The following is a 24,043-nucleotide window of genomic DNA, read 5'->3' on the forward strand; positions in this document are numbered from 1 at the left end:
TAACATCCAAAAGTAAAGATTTTCATTGTTGATGACACAAATGTTTGGTCCCATTTTCAACTCCTCAGATACTGAAACAGTACGAGTCCATATGCAGTGAGACATGGCCAACATTCAGGCTTTAACTGATAAGCAGCAAGTAACATTTGCACCACACAAGTGCCAGGTAATGACCATCTCAAGCAAGAATCCAACCATCTCCACTTAACATTCAACAACAACCCCATTGCTGAACCCCCATTATCAACAATCTGAGGGTTACCACTAGCCCAAAGCTGAACTGGAGCAGCCAAAGGCTAGAAATTGTGTGGCAAATAACAGCTAACTACCCACAGTTCCACCAGTAATGCTCACATCCCCTGAAATCATTTTTAAAAAATGGAGAATGGGAAAAGATCTGAAGTCAGTTACAGGCCTTCCCCCAGCTCCTAGAGTCAAATATACTGTTCAGTCATGCCCCAGCCTACACTAATCTGGCTGACTCACTTGTCAGACAATTTGACCACGGGCCAGCCAGCTTCATCGCCTTTCAGTTATTCCCTGTTTATCTGTCACTCTTTCTTTCACTCTGAATGCTACATTGTCATTCGTGGCCATTCTATTTTTCTAGCAAATTGCAGATGCAGAGAATTGAATGAAATAAATTACAGAATTATTACAGCAAGCAGGAGACTATTTGGCCCATTAGGTCTGCACCAGCTCTTCAAATGTGCATCAGGTCCCGATACCATTCCCCCATAAGCCTACACATTGTTTCTATTCAAATAATCATCTAACACCCTTTTGAACACCTCGATTGAACCTCCCTCCACCACACCTCCAGGCAGTACATTCCAAACCCCAAACCACTTGCTGTCTGAAGTAGTTTTTTCCCATATCACATGTGCTTCTTTTGCAAATCCCTCTAAAATCTGTGCCCTCCCGTTTTTGATCCTTTCGCAAGTGGGGACAGCTTCTCCCTATCTACTCTGTCCATTCTCAGGAGTTTGAACAACTCTCCCAATCTCCTCTTCATCTTATTGCCAAGAGAACAATCCCAACTTCTCCAATCTATCATCGTGACTGAAGTTTCTCATCCCTGGAAGCATTCTTGTAAACCTCTTCTTTACTCTCTCCAATGCGTTCAATCCTTCCTATACCACAGCATCCAAAACTGTTCACAATATTTCAGCTATATCAATATTCCAGCTGTGGGTCAGTGCATAGCACTCTCACTTGGGCATGAAAGTTCAGTCTCATTCCAGAGATAGCAACACAAATCCATGCTGACACTTCATCAGTACTGACGGAATGCTGCACCATCAGAGGTGCCTGACACCTAGAATATAAAAGCAGGGAGGTCTTGCTGCAACTGTACAAGGCACTGGTGAGGCCACAACTGGAGTACCGTGTGCAGTTTTGGTCCCCGCATTTGTGAAAGGATATATTGGCCTTGGAGGAATACAGAGAAGGTTCACCAGGCTGATACCGGAGATGAGGGGGTTAGCTTATGAAGAGAGATTGAATAGACTGGGCCTGTACTCGTTAGAGTTTAGAAGGCGGAGGGGGGGGGATCTTATAGAGACTTACAAGATAACGAAGGGGCTAGATAGGGTAGAGGTAGAGAGATTCTTTCCGCTTAGAAAGAAAAACAGAACTAGAGGGCACAGCCTCAAAATACGGGGGGAGGCAGTTTAGAACAGAGTTGAGGAGGAACTTCTTCACCCAAAGGGTGGTGAATGTCTGGAATTCCCTGCCCATTGAAGTGGTGGAGGCTACCTCATTGGATATATTTAAGTCACGGGTAGACAGATTTCTGATAGACAAGGGAATTAAGAGTGTTATGGGAAGAAAGCGGGAAAGTGGAACTGATCCACTTCAGATCAGCCATGATCTTATTGAATGGCAGGGCAGGCTCAAAGGGCTAGATGGCCTACTCCTGCTCCTATTTCTTATGTTATGACACATTAAAATGAGGCTTTCCCTATTGGATCTGTTCAAAAGAAAAGCTGGGGACGTTTATCACATGCCCTGGCAAATATCTATTCCGTCAACAAGCATCATTGAGACAGGTAACTTCTCTTATCCCATTGCTGTTTGTGGGAGCTTACTGTCTGTCACATTTCCTACCTCATAACTTTAATAGCTGCTTTATTGATTGCAAAGTGCTTTGGGTGTTATGAGGTTGTTTAAGACATTAGAAACGCTATTTTTTCCAAATCTCCCACACTATAATGTTATTTGTACAATTCATCATCATTATGATATTATGTAAACAAAACACTGAGTTACTCAGGGAGCAACACTGATGCTGGTGAACTGAAACAGCAAGATGAGCTCAAGCAGCATTACAATTGTTTACACTATCTCGAGCTTAGGGAAGAGGAGATAAAATGAAACTTCACGTTCTAGTTAATTAAACAGTGCGAAAGTTTTTAAATTTAGTTTATTTATTAGTGTCACGAGCAGGCTTACATTAACACTGCAATGAAGTTACTGTGAAAATCCCGTAGTTGCCCCACTCTGGTGACGTTCTGGTACATTGAGGGGGCATGTAGCATGATTAATATATCTAACCAGCACGTCTTTCAGACTGAGGGGGAAACCGGAGCACCCAGAGGAAATCCATGCAGACACGGGGAGAATGTGCAGACTCCACAGACAGTGACCCAAGCTAGGAATTTGAAAGCAGGTTCCTGGTGCTGCAAGGCAGCAGTGCTAACCACTGTGCCACCCCAATTCGAGAGAGAACAGAATTGTGAAAGTTAAGAACGAACAGAATTGACAATGGTTCCCTCCACCAATGAAGAGCCTGCTGACAATCACTCTCCAGGCTGATAGAGCAGAGATACGTTGCTGGGGAATACGTTGTGTGAATTTACATTCACCAAACAAACCAACATCTCCAGCTGAGGAAGAAAATACTGAGGTGGACAAGCAAAAATAATAGCAACAAGAAAAATAGCTCATTGCTGGATATCAGTTTGATGGGTAGGTATAAAGCCAAAAAATATTTCAACCAGCAGCAACCACCAAGTTCTTGCTTATGCACCTCCAAATTGTTGCACAAACCCAGAGGACAAACAAGAGATTCCACAGCTAGTAATCCTTATTCTACAAACTGATACTGCCTATGATGAAGCAAGGTGTAGGAGTAAGAGCAGAATAAATAGAGTCAAGACCTGCAGGTCTGAGATCCAAAAGGAAGGAGTAAGGTTGGAGGATGATAGACAAGGTATCACAGTGTGTGTGGAACTGAGAAGAATGAGACAAGCTCAGATTGTACTGGGAAAGAGGAAGATGAGAAAAATTACCAGGCAGATAGATAAATCAAGACACATGGTTGGGTGGACACAACCTCATTTGTTTGGTCTCACACTTGATATATGACCACAGGATGGCTTAGGTCATTGCCCATAGAAACAGACACCAAAATAACAGTCAGCACCTTCAGGACAAAAGGGATGAACAGTTAATGGTATGGGGATAGAGAAAAAATGTTCTGCTTTCTTAAGAAATGAAAAGTTGGTTACAAGCATGCAAAGATGAAAGCCGCTTAATTCTAATTCTTCAGCAATACAAATCAATTGAAAATCATAGTGCAATGCACAGCCATCTGCCTTCCAATGAAAATAAAAGGTAGAGCAGTCAAGTTTCATGTTGCATGGTCACTGTGACTTTGGCCTGTTCAACAGTTCTCCTCCTACTGTGTACAACATGTGAAAAGATTTGATAGATGCTCACCTTAAGTGCAGAGCTGTCAGCTCACAACAGTTTGTGGGTTACACAGTTTGCATTCTCACTAAGCAAACTGCCAGTAATGGATCACAGGAGTCATTCATGCCAGTGAGTTTATTTGCTCATCCACAGCTTTCTTCCAGCGCTCTTAAAACATTTCAGCATATTGGTACAACGATGCTATGGCTAGACTGGACAAACTGCTGCTCTTGGAAAATTTCAAGCTCCAAACCACTCTACTGTTTTTGCTGGCTGGCCCATAAAGTCCAGGCAACTTCATCCCTTTGTGCTTAGAATTATGAGCCTGTCCTTTGTCCTGTTGAAGTTTATGCAAGAAGGTCTTCTCTTTAGACTGATGAATAAATCCTGATCATAAGAACAGAGTTCAGTATCAAGAACTGGAGATATTTGCAAATTCACAGAAACAGATGAAAACTTTACCGTAGGGTTTGGGGATAAAAAGGTTGAGTAATCCTGGTCAAAGCAAGAGAAAAAATGAGTTAAGCCAATATCCTTTGGTGCAGTGTTAAAACCTGAGCTGAACTCCAATTTCAGGTTTTTCGAGGAAGTGACAAAGATGGGTGATCATGGTAGGGCAGTGGATGTTATCTACATGGACTTCAGAAAGGCCTTTGACAAGGTCCCTCATGGCAGATTGATGCATAAAGTGAAGTTGCATGGAATCAAAGGTGAGCTGGCAAGGTAGATACAGAACTGGCTCGATCATAGAAGACAGAGGGTAGCAGTGGAAGGGTGCGTTTCTGAATGGAGGACTGTGACACATGGCAGTCCTCAGGAATCAGTGCTGGGATCTTTGCTATTTGTAATATATATAAATGATTTGGAGAAAAATGTAACTGGTTTCATTAGTAAGTTTGCGGACGACAAAGGTTAGTGGATTTGCGGATAGCGATGAGGACCAGAGGATATAGATCGGTTGGAAACTTGGGCGGAGAGATAGCAGATGGAGTTTAATCCAGATAAATGAGAGGTAATGCATTTTGGAAGATCTAATATATAGTAAACGGCAGAAGTCTTAAGAGTATTGATAGGCAAAGGGATCTGGGTGTACAAGTACACAGATCACTGAAAGTGGCAATGCAAGTGGAGAAGGTAGTCAAGAACGCATACGGCATGCTTGCCTTTGTCGGCAGGGACATTGAGTTTAAAAATTGGCAAGTCACGTTGCAGCTTTACAGAACCTTAGTTAGGCCACACTTGGAATATAGTGTTCAATTCTGGTCGCCACATTACCAGAAGGACGTGGAGGCTTTGGAGAGGTTTCAGAAAAGATTTACCAGGATGTTGCCTGGTATGGAGGGCATTAGCTATGAGGAGAGGTTGGAGAAACTTGGTTTGTTCTCACTGAAACGACAGAGATTAAGGGGCAACCTGACAGAAGTCTATAAGATTATGAGAGGTATGAACAGAATGGATAGTCAGAAGCTTTTTCCCCAGAACGGAAAATCAATTACTAGGGGCATAGCTTGAAGTGTGTGGGGCAAGGTTTAAAGGAGATGTACGAGGCAAGTTTTTTTTTTAATACAGAGGGTAATGGGTACCTGGAACTCTCTGCCAGTGGAGGGAGTGGAAGCAGATACAATAGTGATTTTAAGCGGCGTCATAGGATGGGAATGGAGGGATATGGACCTTGGAAGGGTGGGGGGTTTTAGTTGAGCCGGGCAGCATGATCTGTGCAGGCTTGAAGGGCCTGTTCCTGTCCTGTAATTTTCTTTGTTCTCATGTAATCTGACCATTATCAGGCATTTAACACAGCTCAACACAGTAATGGTCATCATCCTTGGTAACTGCTCAGCAACTCAACTCCCTGGCACCCAGTCCTGAACAACAACATCCTGCCCCTCACCGAAGGAGGGAGGTTGCAACAAGCAAGCACCTGGAGAAGGTTGGTATTAGCCCAAGCCTAATCACTACACAAGTTGCTTGCTTCACATCACAACAGTCTGTATGGTTCAAACAACCATGCCAAGGAATAACAGCAGAAACCCTGTGGCAGCAGGAATGGAACCAACACAAAACCAGATAGTGAGGAAGGGTGTCTTAGTTTACAGGGGGACTTGGACAAGTTGCAGAGCTGGGCCGAGAGGTGGCGGATGGAGTTTAATGTGGAAAAGTGTGAGGTAATTCACTTTGGCAGGAATAACAGATGTGTGGAGTATAGGGCTAACGGTAGGACTCTGAATACTGTGGATGAACAGAGGGGTCTAGGTGTATGTGTACATAGATCCCTGAAAGCTGGGAATCAAGTAGATAGGGTTGTTAGGAAGGCATACGGTGTCTTGGCGTTTATTGGTAAGGGGATTGAATTTAGGAGCCGCAGCGTCATGTACAAGACTCTGGTGCGGCCGCACTTGGAGTATTGTGCGCAGTTCTGGTCCCCACATTATAGGAAGGATGTGGAGGCTTTGGAGAGGGTGCAGAGGAGGTTTACCAGGATGTTGCCTGGTATGGAGGGGAGGTCCTATGAGGAGAGACTGAGGGATTTGAGGTTGTTTTCGTTAGAAAGAAGGCGGCTAAGAGGGGACCTTATTGAATCATATAAGATGATTAGAGGTTTAGATAGGGTGGACAGTGATAGCCTTTTTCCTCGGATGGAGAAAGCTAGCACGAGGGGGCATGGCTTTAAATTAAGGGGTGGTAGTTATAGGACGGATGTCAGGGGTGGGTTCTTTACCCAGAGGATGGTGAGGGATTGGAATGCCCTGCCTGCTGCAGTTGTAAATGCGCCTAGTTTGGGGGCATTTAAGAGATCCATGGATAGGTTTATGGATGGAAAGGGTTTGGTTTAGGTTAGAGGGTCATTGCTTTTTAACTGGTCGGCGCAACATCGTGGGCCGAAGGGCCTGTTCTGCGCTGTAATGTTCTATGTTCTATTTCCTCAGCATTGATCCCACAGCCTGCCCATCCATCCAGCTTCAAACTGCCACACCAAACAGTTTGCACGAAGGGAGCACTGCTCAACAAATGGGGCCTTGCAGGGAACTCGGGCTGCAGATATGGTGCACCCCAATTGATGACTCACATCATTGAAGACTGCCCTCTGACAAAATTCAGCAAAGGGCTCAAAGAGCACCATTTAGCCGCTGTGGAAGCTACTGCTTGGATTGGTGATTACTGCACGTGAGAAAAAACACTCAGACCTGTACCCACTAACATAGTAGGCTAATCTTCTACAATGACAGACTTGCACCCCAATCTTATACATTTACAGTTATATCCACCATTATTATACATGTCAGCCAGTGAGAGCTGTATCTACCATTTCTGGACCTCACTGTAATAGTGTCAGGCTTATATAACCCTTAATACATTAAAACAGTGGCAGAGAAGGATTCACCAGTACCGTCCCCAGAACTATAGTGACAAATCTATGACACAGAGTGCTGTACCCCAATGTTAGACTAACCATATACACCCCAGCATATCAAAGACACTTGCCAGACTCCATGCAAATTTATGATAAGCACATTTTCCGTTGTATTGCTACCCGTTTATCACAGCTCAATTGGACGACAATAACTTCACACATCTAAGATAACAACTGTTGAAATCTTGATGATGCCAACACAATTTTTATTGGTCAGTTTCAGGGGACAATATAGAAGAAGCCAATGAAGATAGAATGGAATTGTCTGAAACAGAATACATTAAGAACCAGTTCCTTGGTATGAAGCGTAGAGTGGAAATGTGGACAGCAGAAGCCTGGTGGGGGTGGGAAGACAGTCAGAGCTCCATCAGAAGACAGTTATTCAATGATTTTCTACATCAGGTGGAAAGTGGCACATGAGTAACTGTTGGGCAAGGACAGATCTCAGCTAAGTTTTTGTCACCATCATTCATTGTTCAAACTCCAATACGAAAAGTAGCCTCCAAGCTTGGCACTGAGGTTGTTCTTCGTGCAAACTGTCATCTGCACACATAACCAGGTGAGAAGGGGAAAACAACTTTGAACTTTTGTTTCAGAAGTTTAAAGAGTATTTTATGATTATTGCGATCTCAATCACAACCACAACCCTGAAAGCAAACTCTGAGAAAAGAGAGCTACATCCATGATAAAAACTGGCCTGGCCCCAAATGTCATCAATATTAGGAATTTAGGAGGATGAAATAATATGACAGAGTGTAGCAGACAGCCAAAAAAAGACAACTTTATCCCCTCAATGCTTGCACCAGGAACCCTGCCAACTGTAAAGACTTATAGATTGAAAGTTGGCTGTGATCTTGACAACAGCTGCCAACTGCAAAGCAACAAACTGGAAATGGTGCACACTTCCCTCTCTGCTGTGGCACTCTCAACAGGTGTTGCAGCTGAAGCGAGAATGTCATTACCGAGAACTGAGACCCTCTTTTATTCTTGCAGTACAGTAGAAACTCAATGTTGACAATCTCGCATGCAGAAAGAAGGCAGCAGCAAAGCACCAGCTCAAAACAATTTATTGTCCAATATGTCCAAGCTTTTAACCACACAGCACTGTTAGTTTGGAAGGGACGCAGGGATTTCAACTTACATACTCTGAGTTGGAGAACAGGCAACCAATGTGATCATTATATGAAGGGAAAGGAAAAACTTAAAAATGCAATCAATAACAAAGCCCAATGTTCTTAACACTGCTGCAGAAATTGGAAAACAAGTACAATGCAGATAATGAGACCTTCAGAAATTTAGAATACCACAATCATATTCACAAGGCATGTCTGAGCCCAGTTGCTTTAATGACAAATCACTTGAGAAAGTAAAGAAAAGGAAATGGGGGGAGCGAAGAACATACAAGACATGGACTGAAAGTGCATCTTTCATGGGTTTCCCAAAGCACTTGACAAATGACAGAATACTTTTTGAAATGACTGCTGTCATTTCACAGCTACTTTGCACTCAGCAGGGTCATTGTCAGCAATGACAAATAGAGGACAACCTTCCTTTTAATAACATTGGTTGAGGAGCAAATCCTGGCGAGGGAGATCTCCCTTGCTGCTTCCCAAATAGTAGGGTCTTTCCCATTCACTTGTGATGAACAATATCACACTATAACATCTTATCCATCAAACAGTATCTCTCCAGGAAGCACTCTCTCAATAGTGCACCAATGAGGAAAGATTATGGACTCAAATCTCTGCAGTGTGACTTGAACCCATAAATTCTTAACTCAGAGCTGAGAATGTCATCCACTGAGTCATAACTGACACTGAAGAATAACAGGTATATAAATGGGTCATGTCACACTGGTTCAGCAGCAGCTCTGTTCTGAGGCTCCTGACGCTTCATCTAATCCATGCTGTCCCCAATCCTGGAAGATTTGACACCAATGTTGAGTGGAAAAATGAGAAGAGAGTTGCACTTCCCAACAGTTACATAATTAACTATTATGGGTAAAAAATCTCTAATTTTGGCCAAAACAAATGTAGACAGGAAGTGAGGAAAACCCCCAGTGGGAGGAGAGCTTTGAGAACCTCAAATCTAAAGTCACCTATTTCCCCCAAGCATGTCAGACTTATAGAAATCGTAGAAACCCTACAGTCCAAGAAGAGGCCATTCAGCCCATCAAGACCACAATCCCACCCAGGCCCTACCCACATAAGCCTACATATTTTACCCCCTAATCCCTCTAACCTACGCATCTCAGGACACCAAGGGGCAACTTAAGCATGGCCAATCAACCTACCCTGCACATCTTTAGACTGAGGGGGGAAACCAGAGCACCCGGAGGGAACCCACAGAGACACAAGGAGAACGTGCAAACTCCAAGCTGGGAATCGAACCCAGGTCCCTGGAGCTGTGAAGCAGCAGTGCTAACCACTGCGCTACCGTGACGCCCTTGGTACGTGTTCTCAAAATAGTGAAATAATTGTTACAAGAATGCTCATTTACATTTGAGTAAATCACCATTTAATTGCACCAGCTCCCTCAGGAGTCTGTTCCACAGGCTGACCACACCCTCATTGGAATAAGGTAAATCCAGATTAGTTTTGAGATTTGACCAGCTTCAAGCAAAGGCTGCACCTTCACGTTCCGCACAAGGTAACGCAGCTTTGTTTACACAGAGTAACTTGCTATTTTAGATGATGCGTAAAACAGGAATTTGTGAAAGATGGGCCAGAGAATTTCAGCAGAGGAAACCAGTTCAGAATATTAACAGGAGAGGGAAGAGGACAGCTAAGGAGACAGGCCTTTGAGGCAACCCAACCTTCTTCACACACAAAAGGGTTAAATATACTATCAGTACATTAGGAAATCTTGTCCAAGTCAAAAGTTTACCAGGTCAAGCTCTAATCCGGATGCATGCGCAGGAAATCTAGACTGTTGTTTTCAATACAATAAAGAGAAAGTGCTACATTATCATAACTGCAATTATTTCAGGAATACCCTTAAAACTGAGACTAAGACTGCCCGTAAAAGATGTTGTTACACCCAAAATTCATCCTTGAACCAACACCACCAAAACAGAATAGTTTTGATTTGATTTATTGTCACATATGTAAAGTATTGTTTCTTGCGCACGATACAAAGCATAATGTATACAGGGAAGGGGAAGTGCAGAATGCGGTGTTACAGTCATAGCTAGGGTGTAGAGAAAGATCAACTTAATGCAAGCTAGGTCCATTCAAAAGTCTGATGGCAGCAGGAAGGAAGTTGTTCTTGAGTCAGCTGATGTATCCTCAGACTTTTGTATCTTTTTCTGTATGGAAGAGAGAATGTCCAGGGTGCATGGGGTCCTTGATTATGCTGGCTGCTTTGCCAAGGCAGCAGGAAATGTAGACAGTGTCAATGGATGGGAGGCTTGTTTGAGCGATGGACTGGGCTGCATCCATGTTCCTTTGTAGTTTATTGCGATCTTGGACAGAGCAGGAGCCATACCAAGCTGTGATACAACCAAAAAGAATGCTTTCTATAGTGCATCTGTAGAAATTGGACAGAGTTGTAGCTGACATGCCAAATTTCCTTAGTCTCCTGGGAAAGTAGAGACACTGTTAGGCTTTCTTAACTATAGTGTCGACACGGGGAGACCAGGACAGGTTGTTGGTGATTTGGACTCACAACCATTTCTACTTCATATCCATTGATGCAGACAAGGGCACGTCCTCCAATGCACTTTCTGAAGTTGATGACAATCTACTTCGTTTTGCTGACACTGAGGGAGAGATTATTGTCGTTGCACCAGTTCACCAGATTCTCTCTCATTCCTGTATTCCTTCTCGTCATTACTTGAGATCCGACCCACTGCGGTGGTGTCGTCAGCAAACTTGAAAATCAATTTGTACGGGAATTTGACCATACAGTCAGAGGTGTATAAGTACAGTAAGGGGCTGAGGACACAGCCTTGTGGAGTACTGATGTTGAGGATGATTATGGAAGATCATTGCTATCTGTAGACATAGTGTATAAATTGTTTTTTTAAAAAATAGGATTCTTTAAAAAAAACATCTACAGTGAGAGGAAATCCTATTTAAAGCAATTAAAACATCCATTCATCAACGCACAGTGCTGCAAAACAAAAAGGGGAATTGTCTGGGGAAAAACCAAAGGCTGCAGGGATTGAAACAGAGACAAAAAATCAGGACTGGGAATTAAATATTGCAGCATGTAACATGTTTCGAAAAGGCAGAAGGGGAAAAGGGAAGAGGAGTAACTGTACGTATTAGCAAATGTGAAAAGGGATGCAGCTATCAGCAAAACAGAAACAGAATCGGCTCCAGTAGTGATGGAAGATAACAAATAATCACACTGATCAGTATCAATTCCAAGCCATCTCACAGAAAAAGGTGGATAAGAAATGGGAGCGGCACGGTGGCACAGGGATTAGCATTGCAGCTTCACAGCTCGAATTCTAGCCTCGGGTCACTATCTGTGTGGAATTTGCACATTCTGCTTGTGTCTGCATGGGTTTCCTCTGGGTGCTCCGGTTTCCTCCCACAGTCCAAAGATGTGTGGGTTAGGTGGATTGGCCATGCTAAATTAACCCTTAATGTCAGGGAGACTAGTTATGGTAAATGCATGGAGTTATGGGAATAGGGCCTGGATGGGATCGTGGTCGATGTAGACTTGATGGGCCGAATGGCCTCCTTTTGCACTGCAGGGATTCTATGAAATTCAGTGAAATATGCAGCCACTGTTTATCCATGAAAAGCAGCTAACGAGAATATACTTCTAGTCAACATGAACCGATGGCTTGAATACTCAACTCATGCAGGCCTGTGACCCTCAACTTTAGAAATACCATGCTGTATTTTAATACAATTTGGTGTTAGATCAGCTTTAGTGAAACTAAAGTTTAAAAAAAAATTGCATACTCACAATCCCACTATGCTTCACAGCCAATGAATTGTTTCGTCAGCAAACATGACTCCCCACCGGTGTACATCCACACTGCTTGGCATTTCAGCCTAGATTACATTCTCAATCTTGAAGTGGGGCCACAATCCTAAACCTTTTGATTCAGGGTAAGGTGATTGCCACTGAATCAAGCTGACACCGTGTTTATTCTGTTTACATCTGCAATTTGTTTCATTTCCAAAACATGAACCCGAGAAACCATTTTTGCAATAAATACATACAATGCAAATGGTTCACAGGATTCAAGTGGTTCAGAAATTGCTCTTACAAGTTTTAAAAGCAACAGAGATTATATTTCAGATTTTAACTTGCTGCCATTAGTCTTTGTACTGAATGGTTTTCTAAACTGAAGTTTCACTCAACTGAACTACAAACTGAACTTGGCATAAAGCAAAACACATCTATTACAATCCTGACAGCGCATATACATGAAGGTGTTTCTGTTACTCAGACGCTACATTTCCACTATGTTTTGTGCATGTATAACGAGGGCCAGGAGTGCACTTCATGCAGTTTGTAACTGTCACCAGAACTGTGAAATTGATTACAGGATATTATCATGCTGGTTCAGTTTTTGCCAACAACAGGAACTATGCTAGCACCATTGCCAAGCTATTAAAGTGAGATATATGCCATCTCCATGTACAGTAAGCAGGAGCCCTCTAATACCTCAACAAAATGGTAGACCTTCTGCTGTGCAAGGCACAGATCGACAGACTATCCGCTCACAAGGGGATTCAAACCAAGAACAGTTCTGTCCTCTCATGGATAGGGACGAGAAACTTACTCTTTCCCAGGCCAGGAACATTGAGATTGTTTAATAGGAACCATGGAAGACAACACTTTGGGGTGCATGTCTGTGCCACCTCTTTGCTAGAGCAACCTTAAATCAATCCCTCCACCCACAACCCCCCCAGCCCTGACTGCCCTGCATCATTCCTCAACTGCATTATAAGAATTTTCACAACAAAATACAATGAAGTCTGCTTAACTACTCCAGATGGCAACATATTTCATGCTCCGACATCTTACGTAGGTAGATTTCTCCACATCACTCTCCTTTGTGTGACAATTTGTAACTTAACATTCACTGATGCATCAACAAGGAAATAGTCTTTCCCTACTCACACTATCAGAACGCTACTGAAGTCTCTAACTTCTCTGTTCCAATGGAACTCGTCCCAGCAACATCGAAACTATATATTCCCATTTCAGCTCCATTTATGCCAAAACAGTAAACATATTCAGCAAACAGGACAATCTCAAAGTAAACAGCAAGCTGCATAAAATGCTTTCCCACACTGCCTCAGCTCATGCCAGCAATGGAAACTAACTTTCCTGACCTGTGTTGCTGATGGTGCATTTACCTTGACTTGATCAAGGATTAACTGTCAGCATCAATATTAGCTAACATATGACCAACTGTGGATTGTCCACTTTCGACAGTGCGCAGGGTGTGACAGCCGGTAGTATGGCTCAGTGGGTCAAAGAGTCAGAGATACTTAGATCAATCCCAATCCAGAAACTTGAGCGGAAAATCTCAGCTGACACTCCCTATACAGTACTGATAAGAGATGTCATCTTTCAGTTGAGATGTTAAACTGAGACTCTGTCAGCCCACTTAGCGGATGTCAAGTATTTCATGGCAGTATCTTGAAGCTGACCAGAGGAATTTTCCACATCTGGCCGTTAGTTATCCTTCAACTGACCTCGTCATTCTGTTATGGCTGTTTTTCAGATCTTGCTCTGCACAAACCGCCTGTTGTATTTCCTACATTACAACAATGACTATGATGTCAATGAGTACCCTTGGCATGCAAAGAGACAAGCAGATGGGAGAATCTCCTGTAGTGATTTGATTTGTCACGCGTTTTGTGATACAGACAAAGAAACATTTATAGAGTACATCCGGGAGAAGGAAAGGCTAGGGTGTGGAATAGTGTTGCAATCGTAGCTAGGGTGCAGAGAAAGATCAACTTAACATGAGATAGGACCATTCAAAAGTCAACAGGGAAGAAGTTGTTCTGGAGTCGGTTGGTACATGTCCTCAGACTTCTTGTATTCTTTTCTCGATGGAAGAAGGTGAAAGGGACTATGTCCAGAATACGTGGGGTCCGTGGTGATGTTGGCTGCTTTTCTGAGTCGGCAGGAAGTGTAGACAGTGTTAATGGATGGGAGGCTCTTTTGTGTGATGGACTGGGCTACGTTCACACTCTTTGTAGTTTCTTGCAGTTTTAATCAGAGTAGGAGCCATATCAAGCGGTGATACATCCAGAAAGGATGCTTCCGATGGCTCACCTGTAAAAATCGGTGACAGTCACAGTGGACACATCAAATTTATTTAGCCTTCCAAGAAAGTAGAAGCATTGCTGGGCTTTCTTAACTATGTAAGAAGTCTCACAACACAGGTTTAAGTCCAACCAGTTTATTTGATAGTAATGGGATTACTATCAAATAAACTGGTTGGGCTTAAACCTGGTGTTGTGAGACTTCTTACCATGTTTACCCCAGTCCAACGCTGGCATCTCTACATCTTTCTTAACTATAGCATTGGCATGGAGGGACCAGGATAAGTTTTTGGTGATCTGAACACATAGAAACATGAAGTTCTTGACCATCTCTACTTCATCATCTTTGATTTGGACGGGGGCATATCCTCCACTACGTTTCCTGAAGTCAATTACTGTCTCCTTCATTTTACTGACATTAAAACGACATCGTCTTCAGCGCCTTCAATGTGTCAACAATGAAGATGAACATCTCAATAAGGCCATCCCCACACCCCCAATACTTGCCTTCAAACAACCACACAACCTCAAACAGACCACTGTTTGCAGCAAACTACCCAGTCTTCTGGAGAACAGCGATCATGACACCACACAACCTTGCCAGAATAACCTCTGCATGATGTGCTGGATCATCGACCACCATCACATGAGAACACCATCCACGAGGTTCACGGTACATACTCATGTGACTTGGCCAACGTTGTCAACCTCATTAGCTGCAGGAAAGGATATCCCGAGGTGTGGAACATCGGCAAGACCATGCAGATGCTATGACAACAGATGAACAGCGCAACAGTGTTGGAGTGTTCCCTTCCTTTAGGGAACACTTCAGCAGTCAAGATCATTCAGCCTCCGATCTTCAGGTAAGCATTCTCCAAGGTGGCCTTCAAGACACACAACAAAGCAAAATCACCGAGCTGAAGCTAATAGCCAAGTTCCGCACACAAGGACAACTTCAACCAGGATCTTAGGTTCACGTCACACTACACGTAACCCCTATCACTTGGCTTGGGCTTGCAAAATCTCACTAACACGCCAATTCTATAGTTAAGAAAGCCGAATGTCTCTGCTTTCTCAGAGGGCTAAAGAAATTTGATATGTCCACTGGCTTGAGACAATTCACACTTCTTTAACCTGTAATTATTCCTCTTTTCACTCACACTGTCTGCACCTGTAAAGACTCGCATTCCAACCATTATCTTGTAATTGTCTCTCTGTCGATATAGACTGTGTTTGCGAATCCAACTCTCCACTCGAAGAAGCAGCACTTTGAAAACTCATGATTCCAAAGAAACCTGTTGAACTTTAACCTGGTGTTGGGAGGCTTCTTACTGTCACTGATATTAAGGGCGAGATTGTCATCACACCATTTATCAGATTCTCTCTTTCCTGCACTCCATCTTGTCATGGTTTGAGATCTGACCCACTACAGTGGTGTCATCAACAAGCTTGAAAATGGAATTGGAGGAGAATTTGGCCACAGTCATACGTGTATAAGGAGGATAACAAGGGGTTGAGAACGTGGTCTTGCAGGGCATTGACTTTGAGGATAATCATGGAGGTGTTGTCACCTATCCTTAGAGAGATTGAGGTCTGTGGGCTATCAAGTCTAGGATCTAGTCACAGAGGGAGGAGCTGAGCCCTAGGTTGTGGAGTTTGGAGGTGAGTTTTGTTGAGATGTGTTGAAAGCTGAGCTGTAGTCAATAACTAGGAGGCTGACCCGAGTGTCCTTATTGCCCAAGGTTGAGGGTGTGGCTCAGGAAATAGCATCTGCTTTGGGCCTGTTACCGTGATAGGTGAACTGCTGTGGATCCAGGTAATCAGGGAGACCAGAGTTGATCTGCGGGCGGCACAAGTCCAGGACAAGTAGGATCGCCGAGATAAGTTTTCTTCAATTGCTCACCCTGTTCCTAACAGAAACAGTACATCCAAATTCTTGTTTGAGCTACATGGTGACACCGAGTTAGCCATGTGCCACCAAAATGGCAAATGTCCTTGTATGACACCAATATAACATAAAGCAATGCTGAATAAGCAGCAGGAAATATCACACTAATGATAGTGGCCAGCAGCTACAACGTCCTGCAGCTTCCACTGGTCACAAGAAGTTTCAAAGATATCGGCAGACACAACATACTCCCTCCCAAGAGGATCTGGGTAAGGGCAATGTTGCAGAAGAAAAGTAGCCAGATGAACACCCCCCATGAGCAATGTCTAGGACATGAGATGGTCATCCAATTTGTGTGACTCATGCCAAGAACTAGTACAGGAACAGCAAGGAGCAAAAGGTACAGACAAAAGTAGAGAAGCAACCCTTTCAGAGGGCTAGAGAGTAACCCTTCGCACTTTTTACACACAAACTACAAACTCGTCTTGACCACAGAAATATGGCTTTGGAGACCAGAAAAATGCTCAATCTACAGAAAACAACTGCTCTGTACAAATCTCCCCATCTCAGGTCCACATTGGTGCTGGGAAGGACTCCTGCATAAAGATCCCATTGGATAGATATGAAGCACCTGGGGCAAATAGATCCTTACGATAGGACACATGGGAGGGTGGATCCATGCACTGAAGTTGGATCAGTGGAAGAAGACAGAACATCAGTAGTTGGACAAGACAGGAAGGAAAAGAAGGAGACTGTCTTAACAGTCTAGTGAGGAGCTCTTCTCAAAAAATGGAAAGACACAGACGGAATATCAAAATTGTGGTGTGTGGAGGCCTGAAGGAGGGATTTTGGACCGCAGAAAATTAACTGAAATCGGGCTACGGTCAAACAGGATTACTCCATCAGGAGTCAGGACCAAGTATCATCTTCAATGCTCAAATCACTTTGGCCACAGATCAAACAGGGGGCCAGGATCCGTCACTGCTGCTGGCAAAATCCAGCGCATCCCTGACCGTGGTTAGCACTGTAATCTGGGTCCTATGCTCCAACAGCCAACTACCTGGAGATGTTCATTACTGAGTAATGGCTTTACCAGCAGAGAGACAGCCTAACAGAGAACAGCTCCTCCTGGAGGAAGCCAAGCTCCAAGCCCTAATAAGAACATAAGATCCTGTGGAAAAAAAGTCACACCTCCATGGTTCTCTCTTTTGGGGTTGGGTGCAAAGTTGAGTGGTGTTGTGGGTCTCACTTGTATTTTTCTCATGTCCAAACAGCCAGATTCAAATGGGGTACTAAACATTATAATAGTGCACTCAGATCTTATGACTTGAACTTGGAGTACTGTGCGCAGTTCTGGTCGCCTCACTACAGGAAGGATGTGAAAGCTATTGAGATAGTGCACAGGAGATTTACAAGGATGTTGCCTGGATTGGGAGGCATGCCTTATGAAGATAGGTTGAGAGAGCTAGGTCTCTTCTCCCTGGAGAGACGAAGGTTGAGAGGCAACCTGATAGAGGTTTATAAAATGTTGAGAGGAATACATAGCCTCCGAGAATCCACCCTAATTCCCAGGGCTGAAATGGTCGCTACGAGAGGACACAGGTTTAAGGTGCTGGGGAGCAAGTACAGAGATGTTAGGGGTAAGTTTTTCACTCAGAGGGTGGTGAGTGGAATCGGCTGCCGTCAGTGGTGGTGGAGGCAAACTCGCTGGGGTCTTTTAAAAGACTTCTGGATGAGTACATGGGATTTAATGGGATTGGGAGTTACAGATAGCTCTATGACCTGGTAGGTATGGATACGATCGGCGCAACTTGTGGGTCGAAGGGACTGTTTGTGCTGTAGTGTTCTATGAACATTTTCCAGAAACCCTGCATGTGGACAGATCAAGTAAGAAGTCTCACAACACCAAGTTAAAGTCCAACAGGTTTATTTGGGGGAAATGCCACTAGCTTTCAGAGTTTGCCCCTTCGTCAGGTGAGTGGGAGTTCTGATCACAAACAGAGCATATAAAGGCACACAGTTTACAGGATACTGATTAGAAGGCAGATGAGACAAAGGAACTACACCGTCTACATGCACACAAAGAGCAGGAAACTTGAGAAACTTGGCATTACCACCAGCAACAACTAAGCCTCCCCCGGCACCACAGTAGAAAATTGTACCACCGCAGGGAAGTCCATTGTCAATTTGTCGGACTACACACTTCAACCAGATGAAGTCAAAGTTCTCAGCCGAGGGCTCGATTTCTGCCCCACCACCAAAACGGACCCCATCAGTCTCGCAGCAGACACAGAGGAATTCATCAGGTGAATGAGGCTGCGGGAGTTCTTCCACAAACCCCAAGAGGCGAACACGATGAAACAGCCAATGAACCAGAACAGCCAACGGCGAGATCCGCAGTGCAACAACCGAAGAGGAAAGAGTCCAATTGGACTCCTCTGGAAAGCCACTGCCCTCGACTTGACATGTATGCCCAAACCATCAGGAGATAGGATGCAGAGCTGGGCCGAAAAGTGGCAGATGGAGTTTAACCCTGATAAGCGTGAGGTGATTCATTTTGGTCGGACAAACTTGAATGCAGATTACAGGGTCAACGGCAGGGTTCTAAGGAATGAGGAGGAACAGAGAGATCTTGGGGTTCATATCCACAGATCTCTGAAGGTTGCCTCAAGTGGATAGAACCGTGAAGAAGGCGTACAGTGTGTTAGCGTTTATTAACAGGAAGTTTGAGTTTAAGAGCTGTGGGGTTATGCTGCAACGATACCGGATGTTGGTGAGACCATATTTGGAATATTGTGTTCATTCTGGTCACCTCATTATAAGGAGGATGTGGAAGCATTGGGGAGAGTGCAGAGGAGATTTACCAGGATGCTGCCTGGTTTGGAGGGAAGGTCTTATGAGGAAAGGTTGAGGGAGCTGGGGCTTTTCTCTTTGGAGCGGAGGAGGATTAGAGGCGACTTAATAGAGGTTTATAAGATGATGAGAGGGATAGATAGAGAGGATGTGCAGAGACTATTTCCTCGGGTGGATGTAGCTGTTACTAGGGGGCATAACTATAACGTTCATGGTGGGAGATATAGGAGGGATGTCCGAGGCAGATTCTTCACTCAGTGGTTGGAGCGTGGAATAGACTGCCTGCTGTGATACTGGAGTGGGACACTTTCAAGCAGTTATTGGATAGGCACATGAAGCACTCCAGAATGATAGGGAGTGGGATAGCTTGATCTTGGATTGGACGTAGCTCGGCACAACATTGAGGGTCGAAGGTCCTGTACTATGCTGTAACGTTCTATGTTTCTATGTAATGTCTTCACCTTCACAACCAGTTCCTCATCCAGACACGTGGAACCACTGGAGACCAACTTCACACCTCAATATGCCAACATCTTCATGCAGAGATTCGAACAAAACTTCTTCACTGCACAGGACTTTCAACTAATGCTATAAACTAGGTGCAATGACATTTTCTCCCTTTGGACTCATGGTGAACAATCACTGAAACAACTCTATGGTGGCATCAACAAGTTCCATCCCACCATCGGACTCACCATGGACTATTCCCCAGAAGTGGTTGCATTCTTAGACACACGCATCTCTATTAAGGACGGTCACCACAGCACCTCACTGTACTGTAAGCGCACAGATAACCTCACGATGCGCCACTTCTCCAGCTTCCGCCCTAAACATGTTAAAGAAGCCATCCCCTACGGACAAGCCCTCCGTATACGCAGGATCTGCTCAGATGAGGAGGATCGCAACAGACAACTCCAGATACTGAAAGATGCCTTCATAAGAGCAGGATATCGCACTCGACTCATCAATCGACAGTTCCGACGCACCACAGCGAAAAGCCGCACCGACCTCCTCAGAAGACAAACATGGGACATGGTGGACACGGTACCCTTCATCATCCGGTACTTCCCCAGAGCAGAGAATATCTTCTCTGGAGCCTTCAACATGTCATTGAAGACGAACATCTCACAGAGGCCATCCCCACACTCCCAATTCTTGCCTTCAAACAACCGCACAACGTCAAAACAGACTATTGTCCACAGCAAACTACCCAGCCTTCAGGAGAATAGTGACCACAACACCACACAACCCTGCCACAGCAACCTCTGCAAGACATGCCGATCATCGACACGGATATCATCATCTCACGTGAGAACACCATCCACCAGATACACAGTACATACTCTTTCATCGCAGCCAACGTTGTCTACCTGATGCACTGCAGGAAAAGATGTCTCGAGGCATGGTACATTGGGGAGACCATGCAGACGCTACGATAATGGATGAATGAACAACGCTTGACAATCACCAGGCAAGACTGTTTCCTTCCTGTTGGCGAACACTTCTGCAGTTACGGGTATTTGGCCTCTGATCTTCGGGTAAGCGTTCTCCAAGGCGGCCTTCATAACACATGACAGCGCAGATTCGCTGTGCAGAAACTGATAGCCAAGTTCCGCACACAAGGATGGCCTCAACCAGAATCTTGGGTTCATGTCACACTATATGTAACCCCCATGACTCCCCTAGGTTTGCAATATCTCACTTACTGTTCTGTCTGGAGACAATACACATCTCTTTAACCTATGCTCAATGCTATCTCCACTCACATTGCCTGCATTCTAAAACTTGATTAGCTGTAAAGACTCGCATTCTAACCAGTATTCTGTAAACTGTGTGTGCCTTTATATGCTCTTTTTGTGATCAGAACTCCCACTCACCTGACAAAGGGGCAAACCCCAAAAGCTCGTGGTGTTTACTACCAAATAAACCTGTTGGACTTTAACCTGTTGTGAGACTTCTTACTGTGTTTATCCCAGTCTGACACTGGCATCTCCACATCATGTGGACAGATCATACATGTTCTCCAAAGAAATTGCAAACAAGTCATAACGTCACTTCGTCACATGCATGCAATCTGGTAGTCAACTCCAAGGTTTATCCCTTCTGTGTATATTTATGAAATGTCAACAACAGTTCGGTAACCACGCACTAAACATCAAAAACCTCTTAAAAGTTTAACAAAAAGTGCATAAAATGGTTCAAGTACACAGTCCATGTCTTACAAAGTTAAACACACTATAAAATTGATGTGAATGAGTCACTTGCCCAGAAACAGCATATACACTTTTTATATTTACTTAACCAGTAATACAACTATTCGTGTGGTTAGTAGCTAAATACAGAAAATACAGCAATTATCAAAATAACTTGATTTGCACAAGTATTCTGTGACATCCTGAGTACTCAATTAATATTCATTGGTCCTGTGCTTTCAACAGCACTCACCTGGTGGGATGGCGAACCCAGAAGCAAGCTGCATTGTTGGTTGTTGTTGTGGGCGGATGATAAGCTGTGGGGTGACAATACGGTGGGATGGACCTATCCCAGGACGAGGAGGCTGTGATTGAGTGGCTGATGCATGGATGATACCGGGGGCAGATGTGACGACTTTTGTGATTCCGACATGTGGCTGTGCGATCATGTTGACTGTAGACTTTGCCACAGCATTAATGCTGACCGGGATGCTGGCTACAGGCAGAGAGTTGGTAACTGTACTCTGTAGCTGATTGCTTGAGGCGTTGGTCATAGTGACAGTAGCAGCTTGGTTGTTCAACAGACTGAGTGTAACAGGCTGAGACTGAGTGTGCAGAACAATCTTTGTCTGTGATGTGGAGTTTGTATTGGTGGATGTGAGGTTGGAAATTGGACTACTAACAGCAGCAATCTGATTAGCCAATTGTGTCACTGTTGCACTTTGACAGCTGCCTGTTCTTTCCCCACCTTGCAGCAGTCCAGCTGTATTCACATTGGAATGCCCATTCTGTGACAGTGTGGTGCCCACAACATTGCTGGCAATTACAGTGTGCATCGGAGGTCTTTGCAGGGTGATGGTAGGAGTGTTGGTACTATCCATCAGGATGCTGGCTTGAGACACAGAGACCAACTGAGGGTTAAGGGAGCCATTCTGAGATGAGTTACAAGATGAGTTGATGCTGGTGGCAGTGGGCACAGTCAGGGCACTGGAGGCACAACTGCTGGCACTCCCAGAGGTGGGGAGATGGTTACAGGAGGGGGTTCCAGTGGAGAGGTGCAAAGCAGCAGTTATACCAGGGGAGTTGCAGTTTGTGACCACTCCATTGACAACTTGAGGCGGGGGTCGAGGAGACTTGCGAGGTGCGGAGAGATGGTTCAACACCGGGGGCTCGCTTGCTGTCACCAGGCCCAGGGGAGACGCACTAGCCCCCGGGTGAGTGGTGCTTAGAGCTGGGGCAGGACTGAGGCCGGGCGAGGGGGAAGAAGGAGGCGGCGGCCGGCAGGACTGAGAGAGGCGGCCGGTCCCCGGGGTGGCAGCAGCTGAAACCCGGGCTCCGACCACTGAGGGCTCCGAGGAAGGCAAACTGGCGGCGGGAGATGGTGGTAGCTGGCTGGCGGGGGCTGCCGGCTGATTGAGGCCGGGCCCAGCGGCTGCCTCCTGCCCGAAGCCGGGGGCCGGAGCCGCCGCTTTCTCCCCGGGCGGCGATGGCGCCATCCTGCCGGCTCGCCGCTCTCCAGCGGCGGGGACGCTGCCGCCCACCGGCCCAGGTCTCCCCTCTCCCTGTGGGACTGCCCCAGCTGCCCGGCCAGCCAGCTGCGACTCCAGTGAGCCCACCAGGTCGCTGACCGCCTTCTCGTCCACCTCTGACAGGAGCAGCTCCTCCAGCGGGTCCGCACCCGCCGCCATCTTCCCTCGGTGCCCCGCCGCGCATGTCAGCCCCTTCCCCGGCCGCGCATGCGCTGCTACCGCGCCGCCCCTCCCCCACCAACACCACGGCCGCGCATGCGCTGCTCCAATGTGCCATCCCGAACGCGCACAGGAGGGCGGGAAAGCGCGTTAGCAGTATTGCCAAGGAGACAGTGTAGCAAAGTAACAGGAGTAATAGCGGGAGTGAGTAACAGGTAGCGAGTAATAGAGACAGAGAGCAACGGGTAGGGAGTAATATAGAAAAAGATTAACGGGGTAGGGAGTAATAGATGAAGAGAGTAATGGGTAGGGAGTAATAGAGGAAGAGAGTAATAGGTGGGGAGTAATAGAGGAAGAGAGTAACAGGTAGGGAATAATGGAGGAAGAGAGTAATGGATAGGGAGTAGTAGAGGATGTGAGTAACAGGTATTGAGTAATAGAGGAAGAAAGTAATGCTACAGAGTAATAAAGAGAGTAACAGGTAGGGAGTAATAGAGGAAGAGTAACGGGTAGGGAGTAATGGAGGAAGAGAGTAATCTGTAGGGAGTAATAGAGGAAGAAAGTAATGGCTACGGAGTAATAGAGGAAGATAGAAACAGGTAGGGATTTGATTTTGATTTGATTTATTATTGTCACATGTAGTAACAGGGGTACTACATGTGACAACAATAACTCTGTCTTTATTGCATACAATGAAAAGTATTGTTTCTTGCACCCTATACAGACAAAGCATACCAGGAAGGAGAGAGTGCAGAATGTAGTGTTACGGTCATAGCTTGGGTGTAGAGAAAGATCAACTTAATGTGAGGTAGGTCCATTCAAAAGAACATAATTCAAAAGTCTGACAGCAGTAGGGAAGAAGCTGTTCTTGAGTCAGTTGATATGTGACCTTAGACTTATATATCATTTTCCTGATGGAAGAAAGTGGAAGTGAGAATGTCCAGGATACGTGGGGTTCTTAATTGTGCTGGCTGCTTTGCTGAGGCAGCAGGAAGCGTAGACAGAGTCAATGGATGGAAGGCTGGTTTGCGTGATGGAGAGGGAGTAATAGAGGAAGAGAGTAACAG

General features: G+C 45.0%; 1 protein-coding gene across 2 annotated transcripts in view; it reads right to left on the reverse strand.

Annotated features, from left to right (window-relative positions):
• LOC145341758 (transcription initiation factor TFIID subunit 4-like) overlaps positions 1 to 22,976 on the reverse strand; it is a 309,168-nt gene extending 286,192 nt beyond the window's left edge. The window contains exon 1 of one of the 2 annotated variants that reach the window (XM_080186669.1): positions 21,542 to 22,976. In XM_080186669.1, coding sequence (XP_080042795.1) covers positions 21,542 to 22,976 — 1,435 coding nt within the window. The remainder of the gene's footprint in view (positions 1 to 21,541) is intronic. The other variant, XM_080186670.1, reaches the window with a different exon arrangement.
• Positions 22,977 to 24,043: the final 1,067 nt, after the last annotated feature.

This window comes from Carcharhinus amblyrhynchos, chromosome 4 (genome assembly GCF_965287045.1).
Source record: "Carcharhinus amblyrhynchos chromosome 4, sCarAmb.v2.hapA, whole genome shotgun sequence".
Taxonomy (NCBI): Eukaryota; Metazoa; Chordata; class Chondrichthyes; order Carcharhiniformes; family Carcharhinidae; genus Carcharhinus; species Carcharhinus amblyrhynchos.